Below are 19,124 nucleotides of genomic sequence, written 5' to 3' on the forward strand. Positions count from 1 at the left end.
GCGGTCTCCATCCCAGGAGATACTCCTTTATGTGGCCAAACTGGGAAAGAACTGCCGGGCTGGGCGGGACCAAGTCCCTCCTGGTCTACCACTGGGAGCTGGGAGCAGCGATGCTGGGAGGAGAGCCCAGAGAGGATCAGAGACCCCACCCTCTTCCCCATAGACCGTGCCCTGCTGCCTCCCAGGTCTGATGATGGAGAAGCCAAGAACCTTCGCCCTGGCTGCCCCAGCAGAGGACATGAAATTCCCCAGTTCTCGGGTGAGATTGGCAAGGAAGGCCTGATTCCCTGGGACACTGGAGGAAATTCTCCAGGTGAGGAAAGTACCGGGCAGTGACTTGGGGTGCCATAGGGGCAGGTGTGTTTGGGAATATGGATTCCTCTCGCCCCACCCCCTCCTGGCGCTCTGTGTGGGTTAGGAGGGCATCTTCAAGTCACTCTTCTGTTGGGGCTACCCCTCCCCCCCCCCAAGGGCATGACAGTGGAGCTCCCAGGAGCACAGAAGGGACAGCCACAGGCACAAGTCAGAACACCAGGGTTCCTCTTTGGCCAGGCTCTGCCACAAACTTGCTGTGTGACGTTAGGTTGTTACTTTTGTTCATGACTTTGTCCTCAACTCTGAAAAGACCTGGCTGGCCTTTTGCCTCCCAGTATTCCCCCAAAGGACCTGTGTGGGTTGGCAGGGTGATCCAGTGCCCTTCACTTCCACCTCCTTGTGTGTGTGTTTGGGGGGTGGTGGGTTTGAATCCAGTTCAGCCACTGGGGCCTTGCAAGTTATGGAACCTCTGTGAGCCTTCCTTGCTTCATCTGAAACTGACATGAATTTTATCCACAATGCAGGATAATTGTAAGGCACGGGCACTCCAACTTTGGGGTGCATGAGTGCCCTAGGAGACTTGTTTAAAATGCACACCCCTAGGCCTCACCTCCAGAGAGATTCTAAGTAGGCGGATCTGGGGAGAGACCTGGGAATATGCATTTTATAAACAGCTCTACTGAGTCTAGCAGGGTCCTCGGAACACACTCGGAGCAACACTGCAGTAATAACTAGGAAGCACGTGTCAAGTGCTTGGCAGAGTGCCTGGTGCTTAGTAGGTGCTTAATGGGTGTTTGTTGAGTGAATACATGAACAGATGGATACATGGATGAATAACCTTATTTCCTTGGTCTTTGTCTGTCCAGGGGGAAGCTGGGGCTGGGGTCCGGGTACACTACTAGCCAGTCACCTGGTCCTCGCCTCCCTGCTCCATTCTTCCCGGGCCCCACCAGTGGATTGCAGCAGCTGCCCTGGCCTGACTCACCCAGTATGGAGGGGGAGGCTGGGAATGCCTCCTGTGCACACTGTGAGGCCAATGTGCTTGCCCAGAGCTGCTGTCAAAACTGCTTCCACCCTGAGGAGGCCTACAGAGCAAGGCACCAGGTGGGCTGGCACTCCTGAGTGGTCGGGTGGTTTGGGATGGGGGCGTCCGTGATGGGCTGGGGCCTGACTGGGACACTCACTTGCAGTTGAACCCAGACACTGGCTTTCCTCCTGGGCAGAGCCTCAGTTTTTCCATCTGTTCAATGAAGTAGTGGGACCACGTGAATGTTTCCCGAATGCCAGGCATTCTCCCGATTTTATGGGTTTGTGTTTTGTTTTTTTGCCATTGCCTCATGTAATCTATTACATACCTTATTCTTTAAATCAACTCCCTTTTTTGACTTCCACTAAAGCAGAACTTTACATCACCACCACAAATAGAAAACTAGGACCATATCCTTTACATAAAAGGTTAAAAAGAAGGAAAGAGAAAGATGAAAAACAGAAGTGTCTTTAAATTCTAACTAGAGAATTTGCTGGCCAAATGTTCTGAACCTGAGTCCTGCTGTCTGTTAAAAAGGGAGGTTGGGGGGGCGGGGATGGGGGGAGGTTGGCAGGTGCTAGAGAGATGTTCAAGATACCCCAGCAGCCACTGCAAAGGTTCTCCTTGAAGGTGTTGAAGGAGTGAAGCATTTTCTCACTTTGGGAACCATCTGGTCTTGGGTCAAGTCCCCACACACATAAACCCAGAGCTCCTGATACACACGCTATGAGAAGCGTTGGACCCTGAATCTCCATGGGCCCGTCAGCCTTGGTGCCTCGTGGGCCTGTTATTCCCACAGGGTCCTGAGGCTCCTCTTAAGCCTGGCAGCCAGCACCATGCAGGGGGTTAGGCTCTGAAGTGACCAATATGAGTGAGGCATTGTTCAGCTTTGGAGCCACACGGCCAGCGTTCCAGGGCCAGGTTTGCCGTTTCCCCGCCGTGTGACCGTGGGTCATTTACCCTCTGGCTTCACTGTCCTAAAGAGAAAAGGCAGCAAGGCTCCTCACTCAGGGCCTCTGGCGCTGCTTAGCCGCAGTCACAGGTGGCTAATTCAATACGCCTTAGTTTCCCCTCCCTCCTTCCTGATCAGGCAAACCAACCCGGGAGATTCCTTTTTGCCCGTCCTGATTCCTGTAGTAACAGCTCCCCTCCCCCCAAGTTCAGGGAACAGCGGCCGGAAAGCTCAGTGAGTCCATCTCCCATGCAAATCACCTTCTCCTAATGGGTGGGGAGATGGCAAGTCAGGAACAGGAGAAGAAATTTTGATTCAGACAGGTTTGGGTTCTAGGGTTAGTCCTTCCACTTCCCGGCTGAGACGGGCCAGTTCACATGTTCACACATATTGAATAGGTGCTTCACGTGTGCCAGGCATGATGCTAGATGCTGGGGAAACAGTGAAAAGTAACACAGACACAGTCCCTGGTTCATGGGGCTTGCAAACTAGCAGGAGAAATGGAAACTAACTAATCGTGCCAAGAATTACGGTTGTGGTAAAGGTAGTAAGGAATAGCAAGTGGCATGAGGATCAATGATTGGTTTCTCCAAGGAAATGACATTTCAGCTGCTTGGTAAAGGCTATGTGGGGACATTGGCCAGTGAAGTTAGGGGAAGAGGAGAGGAAGGGAACAGTAGGTGCAAAGGCCCTGAGGCAGAAAGGAGGAGGCACATTGGAGGTTGGAGAGAGGCCACCAAGAGGGAGAGGCACAGGAACTCCAGGACAGTGTTGGAGAAGGAGGTGGGGGATGGTCTCTGTGGGCTTCCTGGGGCCTTGTAGACATGCTGACTTCCAACTTCTTCCTGAGAGGCATGGGAGCCACTGAAGATTTTAAATGGAAGTGATGTGATCAGATTTGCATTTTCCAAAGTCACTTTGACTGCAGGACAGAGAATGGAGTGCAGGGAGTGAGAGTAAATCAAGGTGACCAGTGAGGAAACGGTGTTACTCCTGCCAAAGATGATGGAGACTTTGAGATGGAGAGAAATGGACACATTTCAGAACTAATTGAACAGGGGAACCTAAAGGATTTGGTACCTGAGGCACGTGGAGGGGTGAAACATGGCTGACTTCTAAGTTATTTCCTGAGGCAGGTACTTGGGATAGGAAATCCGTCGGGAGTGGTTGGGGGCGGTGAGTGAGAGGTGCCTGTGGGCCACACTATAGATGAGGGAAGTCACTGAGTTATGGAGCTGAGGAGCCAGACCTCAGTGGGAGATCAAGGCTCTCGAATCATCAGGATCTGACACTGATGAAAAGTCTTGCTCATGGATAGGTTGTTTCAAACCTGTAGAGTCACAAAATCTGTGTTTAAGAAGCATCCCCCAGCCTGGATGGGGCTGTGTGGGGCCTAGCTGGGGCCTTAGTTAATCTGGGCTCCAACTCTTCCCTGGGGGCCTGGAAAGATACCTCTTGTGGGTGGAAATAATTCTGACATCTTTACCTTGGAATATGCAGGAATGGCCCAGGCCCCTCCCCGAAGCTTGTTCTGGCTCCCCTGGGATCCCAGCTCTGGATCTGCCTCTACTCTGTTCTCAGCTGAGTCCCACAGGCCGGGGGAGGGCTTATCCCTGGAAATCACAGGGCCTGGAGCAGGTCACGGCCAGGTTCTGGATGGAGGGAGGGAGCCTCACTGGGAGGGTCGCGCTGTGTGCCAGGTACTGCACATCCCTTTTTAAAGTATTCCTATGTGTGTTTAACATTCTATTGATTCAACACTAATAAAATTCTATTTCATCTTTATACGTTACCTATTATATTTAAGATGTACAAACTAGACAATGTTCTAAGCCCCTTACAAATATTAACTCCTTTCATTCTCATAGCACCCCTAGGAGGTGGGTCCTCTTATCATCCCGGTTTTATAGATGAGAAAACCAGGCTCAGAGAGGGGAAGCCACAGGCTGAGGTCACCTAGCTGGGAAGTGGAGGTGCCAGGATTGGGCTTGATGTCTGTCTGAGGCCAGAGCCTGTGCTGACCCGCCAGACAGGAAATCAGAGCCAGGGACTGGCTGCTGGGCTGCTCAAGTGGGCGATGGGTATGATGGGGGCTGGGGGTGAGAGCAGGAAGGAAGTGCCATGCCTGGCTGGGGTCTTATTGGGCTCAGCTGGGCTCGGACCCCTTGGCAATGCCCAGCAAGCTGCTCCCGCCTCATTCATGCTGCGAGGTCCCTGGGGTGGCCCAGGCGCCAGGCCGGGCTGTGGATCTGACACCTCCCGCTACGAGCTCTGATCAGAATCTGGCTCCAGGGCAGGGGGCGAAACTGAACCCAGTCGGGCTCCTCTGGCTTGGATGGCATGGCAGACACCCTAGCCCCACTCCTTGGCCTTGCCCAGGACCTGCCAGGGGCCACCTTCTTGGAACCCAGAGAGTCTGTGCCCACCCCGGGGGTTGTGTCCAAGCTGTGGCCTCAGCCCTGAGCTCTGGGCTCCAGGGTCCCCAGGGAGCCCAGGCCCAGGCCCCCGCCCTGCCAGCTCTCAGGTGAGCTGTGGGGATCAGGTTCCTGTGGTTTCATGTCCTGCATTGTTCTTGGCTGGGCCCCGGCTTATGAAACAGTAATGAGGGGCCCCTGCTCCCGCAGCCGGCCCCTCTAAGGTTTCTGCTGCCTCGGCCGCCGCCGCCACGGCCCAGAGTTGGGGCCTGGGAGGGCCGCAGCGTGGGGGCCTGAGCCGGAGCCCCCCGGGGACGAGGGTGCTGACAGCCGCCAGCCGCCACCGCCGGAGCCCGCCGTCCAGGTAACCCGAGAGGAGGCGGGGTGCAGGGTGCTGTGGCCGCTGTCTCCCACCACCAGGGGAGGGCCCTGCCACCCCAGGAGGTGGGGAGGAATGGGGGGGCCTTCCCGGAGGTGAGCAGCCGTTCCCCCTGGGTGAGCCCAGCACCAGCCTTCACAGGTGTGGCCTCAGTGAGGGCGGAGGGAGAGAAAGCCAGCAGTCAGCTCAGGGCCTCGCCTCCACCCTGGGGCCCCCTGCCCTCCTTCAGTGGGCAAATCTCTCCGATGAGGCCTTCTTTCCCCATCTCCTCCCTCAGACAGCCTCTTCCTCCCTCCCTCTGCAGGCTGGTTTAACCCTTCTTCCCCACCTGCCTTCCTCCTTTCCAGCTACAGAAAGCTCTTTGGCCCCTTCTGTGCACGTCATGTCCCCAGGCACACACACCTACATATGTGCCAACACATATAAAGGAACTTGCATGCACTTATGCAAACATGCACTAGTGTACCCCCCGGCCTTGCATACACATGCATGCTCATGTGCACAGCTGCACACACACAGGCCTTTATACGCCCACATACCTGTACACACGTGTGCATGCACACACTGTACCTTGGTCTGCCCTCAGCCTTGATCCCCAGGGGCGCTTCCAGCCTGATGGACAGCTCTCCTGAGAAGTCTGAGATCCTAGGAGGAGATGCCTGGAGACTTCCACACCGCCTGGTGGGGGGAGGGGCCGCGCAGGGGGAGGGGAGCCCCCACGTGGGCCATGAGGTGCCTCCTCTCTGCAACTCTGTCCCAGGAGCCCGGGAGCCCTCCAGGTGCTGAGGCACCCTACTGCGACCTGCCCCGCCGCCCGCCTGCATCTGAGGACCTGCACAGAGCCTCAACCTCTGGGTGCCAGTCTGTGGTGGGCCTCGGCCTTGGGCCAGAGTCCGAGAGGTGGGTAGAGCTCCAGGGCTTGGGGAGGGGCTCCCTGGGGTAGCCCTCACTTACCCCACCCCACACCCCTTCACAATGGCAGCGTCTGTCTATGGTGGCTGCTAGCGTGGGTCACATGGTCAGGCCATACAGCTGGGCACACGGGCATGTTCCTGGGGCCCTAGCTCAGCTTTATTCCAGGATACAGAGCACCCACGCACCCACCCTGCCCTGGGCATGGCTCACAGCCTGCTTACATTTCCTTGTTCTCTTTGCACAGCTTTAAAAAATTAAACAGGTTTACCACCCACCTGTCTGACTGTGCATGGCTCCCGGCTCTGGGATTCCCTCCACCCACATCCTGAGCTGCACTGAAGTCCCTTTGGGGCTGAGGGGCTTTGGGAGGGCATGGCTGAGGGTCTAGAAACCTGGGGTCCTGTTTCAACTTCAGCCCTGTTGGGCTGTGGGACCTTGGACAAGTTATTCCCTCACTCTGTGCCTCAGTTTCCCCATTTGAAAAATAAGAAGAATTGAATCAAACCAGCATTGCTTTGGGAACATGTGTTCCTCACAGGTAGACATTTTTAAAAAAACCAAAACCTCTGCCATCAAATAGTTTCAGAAAGTCTGAGATCCACAGAGTTGGATGTCTTTCTTGCAGGACTTGTCAAAGCCTGTAGTTTGCAGACATGCATTGTGCTTCTGAAGGGGGGAGGTAGATGTGTGTAGTATGTCCCAAAGTTATTTGACTGCAGGCCTCTTTCTTGGGGGTCAGCACCCCTTTCCATCTTGTAGGCCAATCTGTGGGCCACTCCTTGGGGATACTGCCAGCTCTAAGCCTGCTAAGGCCTGTGGCCACCCTCGCTGGCTTCCCCTAAGCAGGGCTTTCTCTGCAGCGCCCTCCCTTGGCATCCAGACTGGTGCCCCTGCCACTGCCCCTGGAGCTCTGCTGCCTCTCAGAGCCCCCCATTAGCGCAACACAGTTATGTCTGGGCTTCCTGAGCTTGGGTCCCCACTGCTGCTCCAGTGACAGAGGGTCGAGGCTGGCGCCACAGCCCTGGTTCACAGTGCAGTGCTGCCCTTTTCTAGTTCTGTGATCTTGGCCAGTCCTGGGCCTCTCTGAGCCTCAGTTTCTTCATCTGTAAAATGGGAATCATTACACTCATTTCAAAGAGAGGCTGTTGTAGCTAAGCCAGGCAGACATAGAGAGCCCTGGTGTCAGCTCCCTCTTCCCCTGTAACGTGAGGTGTGTGTGTACCTGGATGGGGGTGTTACTTCTTAATTCCCATAACTTTTGGGGGAAAAGTCATGTGTCTGTCTCCTCTCTCAGGAGGCCGGCGACAGGGCTCCCTGCAGAGCAGGAGCAGGGAGCCACCCCCAGGAGCAGGAGCTGGGACTCCGAGGCAGTGCCCTATCTGGAGGGCCCAGCCTCCTCCCTGTGCAGCTTCGACGAGGGCCCTGACTCTGGCACTAGCTCCAGCCCTGACTGTGACGCCCCTGATGATACCAGCAACTCGTCCTCTGTGGTGAGCTGGGGGCGGGAGGCTGAGGGCACGAACAGATCACCCCTCTGTGCCAGCCCCAAACTCCCAGAGGAGGGCTGGGCCTCACACCAGGGACCTGTGCCAAGGGCCCCTGGAGGCCTAGTGCGTCAGGCTGCCCCGACCACCCCACCTGGGAGAGGTAGGGGCCGGTGCAGGAGGGCCGGGCTCTGCCTATGAAATAATGGAGGAAGGAGTTTTGGTTGATGGGCGCTCCATGTGAATCACCAATGGGCTCAGGTTGCCAAAAACTCTCAGGTCACAGGTCACAGAGGGCCAGGAGGTTGGGTGTTTTGTCCAGAGCAAGGATGGGGTTGGTCCTGGCCCTGCCTTGGTTACACACCACTGCACCCTATGACCAGCGCTGGCAGAGGACAGAGGGAACGGAGTAGGCTGGGGGTGGGGTGGGTGCTGGGCAGAGCTGGGCCGTTTCCCTGAGAGAAGAAGGGAATCAGGAACTTCCTGGGCATTCACCCCTCAGAGGGCCTCCCCGGGTAGAAGAGGCAGACTGTCTGTGAGACCTCCAGGAGGATGTGACAGGGAAGTGATGAGGCGGCCAGCATGGGCTCAGGAAGGCTCACCACCTGCTTTATGGCCCTGTTTGGGGGCAAGAAAACTGAGACTCAGAGAAGGGAAGCAATTTAGTGGAAGCCGTACATCTGGGAAATGGCAGGGCGAGGCTTTGAAACGACTTCTCTCTGGATCATGGGGTTGTCTCTGGGGCGGGGACTGCTATGCCAAGGCCCTCCTACCACATGGTGTCCCCTGGGTTCAAGTCCCCGCCCACATAAACCATTTCCCAGCTGTGTGATTCGGGCAAGTTCTTGGCTCCACAGACTGCCTCCCTCAGGAGTTGATTCCAGATGAGTTGAGTTGCCACCTAAGAGCCCAGCAGAGTGGTGGGTATACAGTAGGTGCCCTTTCAATGCCAGGTCCTTTCCTTCCTTCTACCCATCTCATGCTGGGGGTCTCTCTTCTTAACCTCCAAGCACGCTTTCTCCTCTCCTTCCCTGGCAGGACTGGGACGTTGTCAAAAGGCAGGAGGAGGCCCCCGGCGGGGACGAGATCACCGAGATGATCCCTCGGAAGCTGCAGGAGGGGTCAAGAGCTGACAGCACCCAAAGGGCTCCGTCCGTCCTCACCCGGTCCCCTGTGGGAGGAGACACTGCGAGCCAACGGAAGGAGGGTGAGTCCTTCTGCCGGGCCAGGTTGGTTCCTGTGACTGGATGGAGTGATTGCCAGGGGCCATCTGGGTCCCTGGGCACATCGCACTTTGCTGGCTCAAGTCCTAATAATAGTAACAGTCTCATCTAATGATGGAGCAGGCATGCGTCCATGCAACCTGCTTTATACACATCTCCCGCAATTGGTGGGCTAGGATTTTCAGGTTGCAAGCGACAAAGTAGCTGAGTAAAAAGTCGAGGGGGAGCCTGACCAGCATGGCTCAGTGACTGAGTGTTGACCTACGAACCAGGAGGTCATATTTCAAGTTTCCGGTTTTGGGCTATATCCCCAGTGTGGGGCATGCAGGAGGCAGCCGATCAATGATTCTGTCTCATCATTGATGTTTCTATCTCTCTCCCTCTTCCTTCCTCTCTGAAATCAATTAAAAAATAGATTTTGTTAAAAAAAAAGTCTAGGGGGAGATGACTTCAGGCATAGCTGGATCCAGGTGCAAACAGTATCAGAAATCCGGCCTCTGCTCCGCTTTCTTCTGTGGTGGCTTCATTCTCAGCCAGACCCTCCCCCATAGTGACATGATGAGCAGCAGCAGTGCCAGGCTGTATCCTACTTGCTTATCAACTTCCACAAACAGAAGGTACAATCTTCCCAACAGATGTAGCTAAAGTCCTAGGAAGGCTTCTCCAGGGGACCCAGCTTGGGTCATGTGCCCAATCAGGGGATCAGGGGTAGGGTCAGCCCCCTGCACAAACCTATGGCTTGAGGGTGGGGAAGAGGAGGTGGCCCAAAGGAAATCAGGGTGGTGTTCCCAAGGGAAGGGACAAGGCTGCTGGTCAGGCCAAGCCCAGAGAGTCACGTGAGGCTGGCTCCCACAGCTCGGGCCCTCCCATCACTGCTGCACTGTGTTGCTCCTGATCTGCATTTCCAGCATCGTCAGGGTTCGGGGATATGGGCCCGAGCATCCAGGTTCTACCCTGGTGGGCAGGCCTGGCTTCCTATGGCTCCTGCAGCATCCAATCATCAAACATGCCAGTGCTAACTATGCACAAACCTGGTACCAGACAGTGGGTGTTCAGGAGGAATTACCCGGTCCCTGCCCAGACAGCTCGTCCCCCAGCACAGCAGCCCAGGACGGAGGAGGAGCAGAAGCGCGTGCCCTGCTGTGAGCAAAGGGCTGTGTGGGAAGTGGGGGCAGAGGACAAAGAGCTTCCTTCCAGCCAGCGAGGGACTCACAGAGGAGTGGCTCCTGGCCGTGGTGCTCTGGCTGAGGAAACAGCCTGGCCACGGCTTGGAGGTGTGAATGGGGAGTGCTCTGGAAGGTGCAGCTAGAGCACAGTTGCTCAGACCACCCTGGGCCAAGGCGTTTGGACTCACTTCTCTAAGGAGTAGGGAGCCATGGGAGGATTTGGAGGAGAGGAGTGATATGTTTGGACCTGTGCCTAAAGAAATTCACCAGGGCGAAGTGTGAAGGATGGAGTGGAGCAGGACGAGGCTGAGAAACCAGTAAAGGGACTGCTGCAGCCACTGTAGTGATAACTGATTCAGGCAGGAATCACCGGCTGATGCTAAATTCCTGGGTGAAAGATATTCACCCAGGATATTCACACGATCTCAAAGTATCACCCCTCAGATTGCACATCGATTACAGAGGGAAAAGGCACCCTTAGGATGGGAAGATCTGGCAGATCTTCCTTAACCAAGTGGCCGCTCAGCATCCCAGCGGGGGCAAAGTGGCGTCAGGTGCTCCCATGTGATGCACGGTGTGTGTGTGTGGGGGTGTCACAGCATCCTTTCCAAGTCTTCTGGCTGAAAATGCACCGCCTGCATCTGGTCCCACCAAAATATCAGACAAACCCAAATTGAGGGACTGTTTGCAAAATAACTGGCAGGACTCTTTAAAAAAATTTTTTTTTAATGATTGATGAGAGAGAGAGAGAGAGAGAGAGAGAGAGAGAGAGAGAGAGAGAGAGAAACATCATCGGTTGCCTCCCACATGCTCCCCGACCAAGAATAGAGCTCGAAACCTTTTGGTCCATGGGACGACACTTCAACCAGCTGAGCCACCCAGCCAGGGCTGACAGGACTCTATGAAAGACGAAAAAGGCCTAGGGAACTATTCTCGAATAAAAGAGGCTACAGTGGCAGAGAAGCAAATGCCATGTGGGATCCTGGGGTGGAGCAAGGATAGGAAAAGTTATAACTCTGGAAGACATTATTGTGACAGCCAGGGAATTTGAATATGAAGTGTATGTTAGATAAAGGTTTTGGACCCACGCTGTATTTCCTGAGTGCGGTGATGGGAGGAAATGGTCCTTGCTCATGGGAGATGCATTAGGAGAGCATAGGGGGTGAAGAGTCATGAGGTCTTCAACTCTCACATGTTCAACAAGATAGATGACAGGAAGACAGAGAGATAGACACAGGTAGATGACAGGTAGGTAGGTAGGCAGATGCGAGGATAAAGCAGATGAGACAAACTGTTAACAGCTGGTCACTCTGGGTGAAGAATTGCTCTCTGGGTGATGGACGCACCACTCCTGTAACCCCTCTGTAGCCCGTGGCAATTGTCCAGGGGAGAGATGGAGAAACCTGAATTAGGGCGGTGGCTGTGGGTGAGGAGCGGACAGAGAAGGAGAGAGGTTTAGAAGGTGGACTTGATGGGAGTGGGAACAGGAGAACGCACGGTCCCAGCTGCTGGTCTGGGTGTCTGTGTGGACGGCGATGCCTTTCACTGACCGTGGAGAACTGGGGAGGAGGTGCAAGCAGTGTGGGCCGAGGTGGATCCAGAGCCTGGGAAGAGGTGTAGATTCAGGGAAGAGGTGTAGATTCAGGGAAGAGGTGTAGATTCGGGGAAGAGGTGTAGATTCGGGGAAGAGGTGTAGATTCAGGCAAGAGGTGTAGAGCCAGTTGCTCAGTGATGGGTCAAGACCATTCTCTGGCTACTCCTTTGCTGATGCCTCTTCCTCCGCTCGACCTTCAAATATGGATGCCCCAAAGCCTGGTCCTGGGCTCCCTTCTCTCCCCTCTCTGACAACTTGACAACACCTGGCTGTCAACGCTATCTGGAAAAATCGGCATCTCCTGGGTTCACACCTCTGGCCTTGATCTCTCCCCTGACCTCTATCTAGTTCATTGTACAACTGACCTCTTCACTGGGTGTAGGATAGCACCTCACACTCAGCACAGCTTCCTCATTTCACTCATCGATAAGTATTTATCAAGCACCTACTGTGTGCCAGGCCCTGGCCTAGTGCTAGAGAGCCAGAGGGGAGAAGACAGACAAGACCCAGTCCCTGGAGCTGGCCCTCCAGTGGAGAGAAGCTGGCAGAAAACAAACAGGAAGCCAGAGCAGAAAGCGGCAACTGCTTTTGGGAGAATTAAGACAGGGAACGGTGAGAGTGACTGGCCAGGTGGACAGGGAGGGCCTAGGGCAGTGATGGCAAACCTATGACACACGAACTCATTTTTTTGGTTGATTTTTCTTTGTTAAATGGCATTTAAATATATAAAATAAATATCAAAAATATAAGTCTTTGTTTGACTATGGTTGCAAATATCAAAAAATTTCTATATGTGACACGGCACCAGAGTTAAGTTAGGGTTTTTCAAAATGCTGACACACTGAGCTCAAAAGGTTCGCCATCACTGGCCTGGGGGGCGGGGGAGTGGCATTGTGGCTGATCTGAGTTCACAAGCAGAAGGAACAACCAGTACAGAGGCCCTAAGGAGTGGACGGGTGCTGGGTTCGAGAAGCAGAGGAAAATGGGTGGAGAGGAGGCCACCAGCCACCTAACTCTCCCTCCAAACCTGTTTCTCCTGCAGTCTGTTCTGTGTCACCACCCGCCCAGCAGTTGGGCCCCAAATCCTGATTCCTTTCTTCCTTCACCCTTTCGACCACCAGCAGCTCTGCTCAGCGCTGCCTTCAAAACACACCTCCAATCTGTCCCCGTCTTGCTGTCTCTACCATAACCCCCTGGCCAAGCCACCATGGCTGCCGCTGGCCAGCATTATTGCCAGAACCCCTCAACCTCTCCCGCTCCTGCTGGCCCCTTCAGTCCATTCCCCCCACAGCAGCTGGAGCCATCTTTTAAAACATTAATCAGATCTTGTCACCTCACCGCCCCATCCCACTGCGCTGTCCCCTCAGGCCCTGGGGAGACTGTGGTGAGACTAACACATGGAGACCCAGCACCTCCCTGGTGTGAATGGGTGACAGGCACCTGCTTTCTTGCTCTTAAACACATGAGCGTGGGTGGGCGAGCCTCCTCTCTGACCTGCTGATCAAAGGCAGTCACCTCCTCTGTCCACCTGCTGGCAGGGGCCCAAATTGCAGGCAGGGTGCCAAGGCCCAGGAGGAATTAGCCAAATCCAAGACACTAGGAACTCCCTGACATCCCTCGTGGGGCATCTCTCAGTTTGCAAAGCACACTCTCCCTCACCGTGCATTGCCTCTTCTCTCTTAGACCCGGGTGGTGGGAGCCGAAGCGCCGGGCAGCACTGGGCGAAGCTCCGGGGAGAAAGCGGGCACTTCTTGGAGCGGCACCGGGCTTCCTCTGAGACACCACAGAGCGGACCGCGAAGTGCCGCCCCCCAGGCTTCCTCTCTCCGCCGCTCCGCCCAAAGGGACGCTGCCCAGACGGCTGCCGTACAACTCGATGCCCCCCGAGCTTCCTCTCCCTCCCAAGCAGCCCAACGGGACAGCCCCAGGACCTCGTCCACCCAACGGGACACCCGCAGGGCTTCTTCCACGCAGCAGAGCGCCCCCAGAACGGCCTCTCCCTCAAGAATCACCCAACGGGATAGTTCCAGAACCTCGTCCACCCAACGGAGCAATCCTCGAGTTTCCTCTTCCCCCAGAGCCGCCCAACAGGACAACTCCAGAACCTCTTCTACCCAACAGGACAACCCTCAGACTTCTTTTTCTGCATGTACTTCTCAACAGGAAAACTCCAGAACTGCCTGTGCCCCAAGGGACAACCCCAGAGGCTCCTCTCCCAACCGGACCACCCAGCGGGAAAACTCCAGAACTTCCTGTGCCCCAAGGGACAACCCCAGAGGCTCCTCTCCCAACCGGACCACCCAGCGGGAAAACTCCAGAACTTCCTGTGCCCCAAGGGACAACCCCAGAGGCTCCTCTCCCAACCGGACCACCCAGCGGGAAAACTCCAGAACTTCCTGTGCCCAAAAGGACAACCCCAGAGGCTCCTCTCCCAACCGGACCACCCAGCGGGAAAACTCTAGAACATCCTGTGCCCCAAGGGACAATCCCAGAGGCTCCTCTCCCAACCGGACCACCCAGCGGGAAAACTCCAGAACTTCCTGTGCCCAAAAGGACAACCCCAGAGGCTCCTCTCCCAACCGGACCACCCAGCGGGAAAACTCCAGAACTTCCTGTGCCCAGAGGGACAACCCCAGAGGCCCCTCTCCCAACCAGACCACCCAGCGGGAAAACTCCAGAACTTCCTGTGCCCAAAAGGACAACCCCAGAGGCCCCTCTCCCAACCGGACCACCCAGCGGGAAAACTCCAGAACTTCCTGTGCCCAGAGGGACAACCCCAGAACCTCTTCTACCCAACGGAACAACCCGCAGTCCTCTTCCTTCCGGCGGGACCACCCCGGAAGCTCCTCCCCTCAGTGCTGCACCCCAAAGAACAATCCTGGGCCATCATCTCCCCATCGCTCCACCCAGCGGAATAACCCCAGGAATCCTTCTCCCCATCGTACTAACAAAGACATCCCCTGGGCCTCCTTTCCCCTCCGGCCCACCCAGAGCGATGGTCCCCGGACCTCCTCCCCATCCCGCTCCAAGCAAAGCGAGGTTCCCTGGGCCTCTATCGCCCTTCGGCCAACCCAAGCTGACAGGCCTCAGACCTCATCTCCCACCAAACCAGCTCAGCGTGACTCCCCCCAGTCCTCCTCGGGCCCTCCCCAGCACAACTCACCAGCCCGGGCCTCTTCTTCCTCGCACAACCCCGGCCCCCACAGCGCCCCCCGGACTTCCACGCCTCTGTACCTCACCCGAGGGGCATCCCAGACCTCTTTCGAGTCCTCCCAGCCTCCCTGGGCCGTGTGCATTGGACACCGGGATGCCCCCCGAGCCTCTTCGCCTCCTCGCTATTTGCAATATGACCCGTTTCCCTTCTTCCCAGACCCCCACGCCTCTGAGAGTGAATCCACTCACCATGAGCCACCCTATATCCCCCCGGCCGTGTGCATCGGACACCGCGATGCTCCCCGGGCCTCCTCACCCCCTCGCCACACCCAGTTCGACCCCTTCCCCTTCCTCCCGGACACATCAGATGCTGAGAACCAGTCGCCCCAGCATGACCCTCCCCAGTTCCCCCCGCCTGTGTGTATCGGATACCGCGATGCACCCCGGGCCTCCTCCCCTCCGCGCCAGGCCCCTGAGCCCTCCCTCCTGTTCCAGGATTTCCCCAGGGCCAGCACCGAGAGCCTTGTCCCCTCCACAGACTCCCTGCACGAGCCCCCCCACATCCCCACCCCTGTGTGCATTGGACACCGAGATGCACCCTACTTCACGTCCCCCCCACGCCAGGCCCCCGAGCCCTCCCTCTTCTTTCAGGACCCCCCTGGGACTAGTATGGAGAGCCTGGCCCCCTCCACGGACTCTCTGCATGGCTCCCCAATGCTGCCCCCCCAAGTGTGCATCGGGCACCGGGATGCACCTCGAGCCTCCTCCCCACCCCGCCACCCACCCAGTGACCTAGCCCTCCTGGCACCCTCACCTCCTCCAGGCAGCTCAGGGGGCTCCCGGGGCTCAGCACCCCCTGGGGAGACCAGGCACAACTTGGAGAGGGAGGAGTACACCGTGCTGGCCGACCTGCCCCCACCCAGGAGGCTGGCACAGAGGGAGCCAGGGCCCCAGGGCAGCAACGGGGGCCGAACCCGCAGCCCTGGCCGCGCAGAGGTGGAGCGCCTCTTCGGGCAAGAGCGCAGGTGAGCCCAGGGTGGGGTCAGCCAGGTGGGCTGGGGAGGAGCCTCGGCAGCAGGACAGGTGGAAGGTTCAAGGCTTAGGTGGCCAGATGGAAAGGGTTGTCTCCTGCCCTGCCACTTACTGGCCGTGTGACCTTGGGCCAGTCACTTCATCTCTTTCCCTAAGTTAAGAGGGTTTTTTTGATGATGAAGTGATATTGTGCATAGCCTGGTGGTTAAGAGCAAAGACCAGGGTCAGGCAGGCTGGGTTCAATCCCGGGTCAAAGCCACTCCCCATCTTTGTGACCTGGTAAAGCTACTGCCTGAGCCTCAATGTCCTCATCTGGAAAATTCGAACGGTATCCATTCATTGAAATGAGGCTAAGCTCTCCAACCCTTAATGTGATCCATAGTCACAGGTTTGTTTATTTTTCCCCCTCCTTATGTGAGGGAAGAAAGTGCCCATGATTTTTTTCTGCCTTAACAAAGAAGACTCATGGCTACCCATGCCTCTTGGAAAAGAGATGTCAGTTTAAACTATATAGCCAGAGCCGTTATTGTAATGAAGAGAACTCAGAATCACAGACCTTTTAGAAGTTAAAGGTTACTTTCCTGGGACGTGGTGACAAGCCCTAAGTCCAGGCACCCTGGAGTGCTGGTCCTGGGGCCACTCACACAGCCCCGGGAGGGGAAGCATTACCCCTGCTTGGCCGAGATTTCTCTCTCCAGCAGTCCCAGCCTCAGGAGTTTTCAGGACCAGGGTTGGAATTCCATTAGTCAGGGTTGAAAGAACAGCAAACAAGTAGGTCTGGAAGTCTCAACGCTCTCAGTGTATAATGAATTATAGCGTATTTACCAAGACCATCACCACAACCCAAATTTAGAACATTTCCGTCACCCTAAAGAGTGGGTAATGTTTTACATCCAGAATTCCTCTCTCTGTCGTCCGTGAGGCAACATTTTATCTTAGGTTAGAATCTGTGCGAGAAATCTTATCTTTCATTCTTCAAATTTCCGTTTCTTTCTTGTTTTTGTTTTTGTTTTGTTAATCCTCACGTGAGGATATTTTCTCCCATTGATTTTTAGAGATAGTGGAAGGGAGGGGGAGAGACAGAAAGAGAAAAAAACAGCTGTGAGAGAGACCATTGATTGATTGGTTGCCTCCTGGGGATTGAGCCTGCGACCCTTCAGTCCTAAGGCTCAGATTTCCTTTTTACAGTAACTTCAATCCATTTACTATCCAGATGACAACCTTTAAGGTCTCCAGCATTAATATAATTATTTCTTTGGCCTTTTAAAAATTAAACAGGCACTAATTTTTAAAGCAGTTTTAGGTTCACAGCAAAGCTGAGTGGAAAGTACAGAGAATTCCCATACATCCCATTTCCCCCACACGCCTGGACTCAGCTCACTATCAACAACCTGACCAGAGGGTACATTTGCTACAAACCATGAACCGATACGGACACGTCATTAGCATCCAAAGTCCATAGTTCACTCCTGGTGCTGTACATGCCAGGGGTTTGGACAAATATACGACACGGATCCACTATTATGGTATCATATGGAATAGTTTCACTGCCCTAAAACCCCCTTTGTCTTTGCCTTTTTATGACTACTATTTTTAGTCAGACGTCAGTTTGTGTACTTTAACTTTTATCTGATAACTCAGTAGGAACACTAAGGTCTTTAAACCTAAGTTAAATTTTCTTTCTTTTTTTCCTACTGGGGTAACTTTTAGAGAGATAAAGGTTTATAATAAAAGTCCAGAATATGTTTATACTTTTATTAATCATTTAATTGTTTTTACACATATACTTTTATTAATTTTATTTTATTCTTTGAAATAGATTATTTACCTTTTTTAGCTTTATTGAACTATAATTGATATATAAAAATTGCATATGCTTAAGTATATATTTTGGAGAAATAGATGACGTACCTTTTAACCAAGGTTTTATAACTCTACTGAGTAATTAAATTTTCTCCTGTTGTATGGCATTTTTTTCCAAGTAGAAAACCATTCTTAATCTGAAAATGAAGTTTTAAAACCTATTTGAGTATCTGGAAGACTGAAATTTATGAGTGGGTGACTATAGACAGTACGTTTATTATTTTCTCCTATTTCATTTAACATGTATTTATTGAGCATCTACTCTGTCCAAGCATTGTACTAACTAAGCCTGGAAATTTTTCCTTAACGGCTCTCACATTAAAGCATTAGGAATTTTGGCTTGATATCTTCATTTTCTTCTCCCCTGGATGCCTTTGGAATCTCTTATCTTACAATCACATAAGCACTTCCTAGTCTCTTAAATTCAAAACAGCCTTCATGGAATTTGCTAGACTTGACAGCTTTGTCCTTTAAACTTTGTGGAGGTGGAAGAGCCCATTCCAGCTTCCAAAGGAAATGCATTTCCTTTCTCAGCCCTGTGCAGCCACATCAGCCTCAGGAGCAGGTGGCCCGAGCGCCCTGTTGCTGCCCTGAGTCTTCACTCCTCTCTCTCAATTCCACATGGAGGGGGCTTCTCGGGAGGAACTGGCAGGCAGGAGTTTATACGGAAAACGCACTCACTTGGAGAGAACACACACGGTGCCTCGCTGCCCTGCACGGAGTATTCTCCGTCGCTGTCACCGTGTCCTCCCCACTGGGTCACGTTTGGGGCTTTTGCTTCACAGAGGCTCCTGCACCCTGGTTCTGGAGGAAAAGCCCTCCAAGGCCTCAGCTCTCACAGAGCACGGAACCTCTCTCGCTTCAAATTAGGTTAAAAATGGAACCTGATCAGGTAGCCCGCAAATTTAGGAACACTTAGTCCAGTGGGAAGCTTGGGTTCCCTGTGAGTCAACTGCTAAAAGCTCCAGTTACTTTATGGATTTGATTTTAGTGACACTGGCAAAAGCCATAAGACAACAACAGACCCCAAGCCCATGGTTTGTTTTCTCTCCGAAGCCTCTGGCGGGTTCCAGCATGGCTCCCACGCTGGGGGCAGACTCCAAGCACAGTCCCTTCCCACACCAAGCGGTTCCTCTTGCTTTCCTCTTTGCGGGCTCTGTCCAGGCTCAGCACCAGGCCGTCTGTTCCAGGCCACTCCCAGGTCAGCTCGGCCACCGGAGATAGAGCTCCACTTGTCCATGTAGACCAGCGGTTCTCAACCTGTGGGTCGCGACCCCTTTGGGGGTCGAACGACCCTTTCACAGGGGTCGCCTAAGACCATCAGAAAACACCTATATAATTACATCTTGTTTTTGTGATGAATCACTATGCTTTAATTATGTTCAATTTGTAACAATGAAATTGGGGGTCACCACAACATGAGGAACTGTATTAAAGGGTCGCGGCATAGGAGGGTTGAGAACCACTGATGTAGATGGAGCCAGACTCAAACCCTGTTGGACTAGATACCCAGTGGAGCAGCCTGGTCTTTTGTTTTGACCCCTTACATGTGGGAGGGGAGAGACGGGCCCAGAATCTGTTTGGTATGCTTACGTGCAACAGAGATGT

At 54.3% G+C, this 19,124-nt stretch overlaps 1 protein-coding gene across 1 annotated transcript; it reads left to right on the plus strand.

Moving 5' to 3' along the window:
* The first annotated feature begins 4,371 nt into the window (after positions 1–4,371).
* On the plus strand, positions 4,372–18,833 carry LOC118650754 (TRIO and F-actin-binding protein-like). The gene is made up of 6 exons (XM_036299049.1): positions 4,372–4,393; positions 4,933–5,072; positions 5,848–5,987; positions 7,297–7,492; positions 8,525–8,693; positions 13,153–18,833. Exons 1-6 carry the CDS (start codon positions 4,372–4,374, stop codon positions 15,648–15,650), a joined length of 3,165 nt encoding a protein of 1,054 aa, XP_036154942.1. The 3' UTR covers positions 15,651–18,833.
* Positions 18,834–19,124: the final 291 nt, after the last annotated feature.

This window comes from Myotis myotis, unplaced genomic scaffold, assembly GCF_014108235.1.
Source record: "Myotis myotis isolate mMyoMyo1 unplaced genomic scaffold, mMyoMyo1.p scaffold_m19_p_3, whole genome shotgun sequence".
In the NCBI taxonomy this organism is placed as follows: Eukaryota; Metazoa; Chordata; class Mammalia; order Chiroptera; family Vespertilionidae; genus Myotis; species Myotis myotis.

Excerpts from the sequence above, each read along its gene's own strand:
- LOC118650754 (XM_036299049.1), top strand. The coding sequence starts at position 4,372 with ATGGGTATGATGGGGGCTGGGG. Across the intron at positions 4,394-4,932 it reads GGGTATGATGGGGGCTGGGG|GTTTCTGCTGCCTCGGCCGC; the intron begins GTGAGAGCAGGA and ends GGCCCCTCTAAG. Across the intron at positions 7,493-8,524 it reads CCAGCAACTCGTCCTCTGTG|GACTGGGACGTTGTCAAAAG; the intron begins GTGAGCTGGGGG and ends CTTCCCTGGCAG.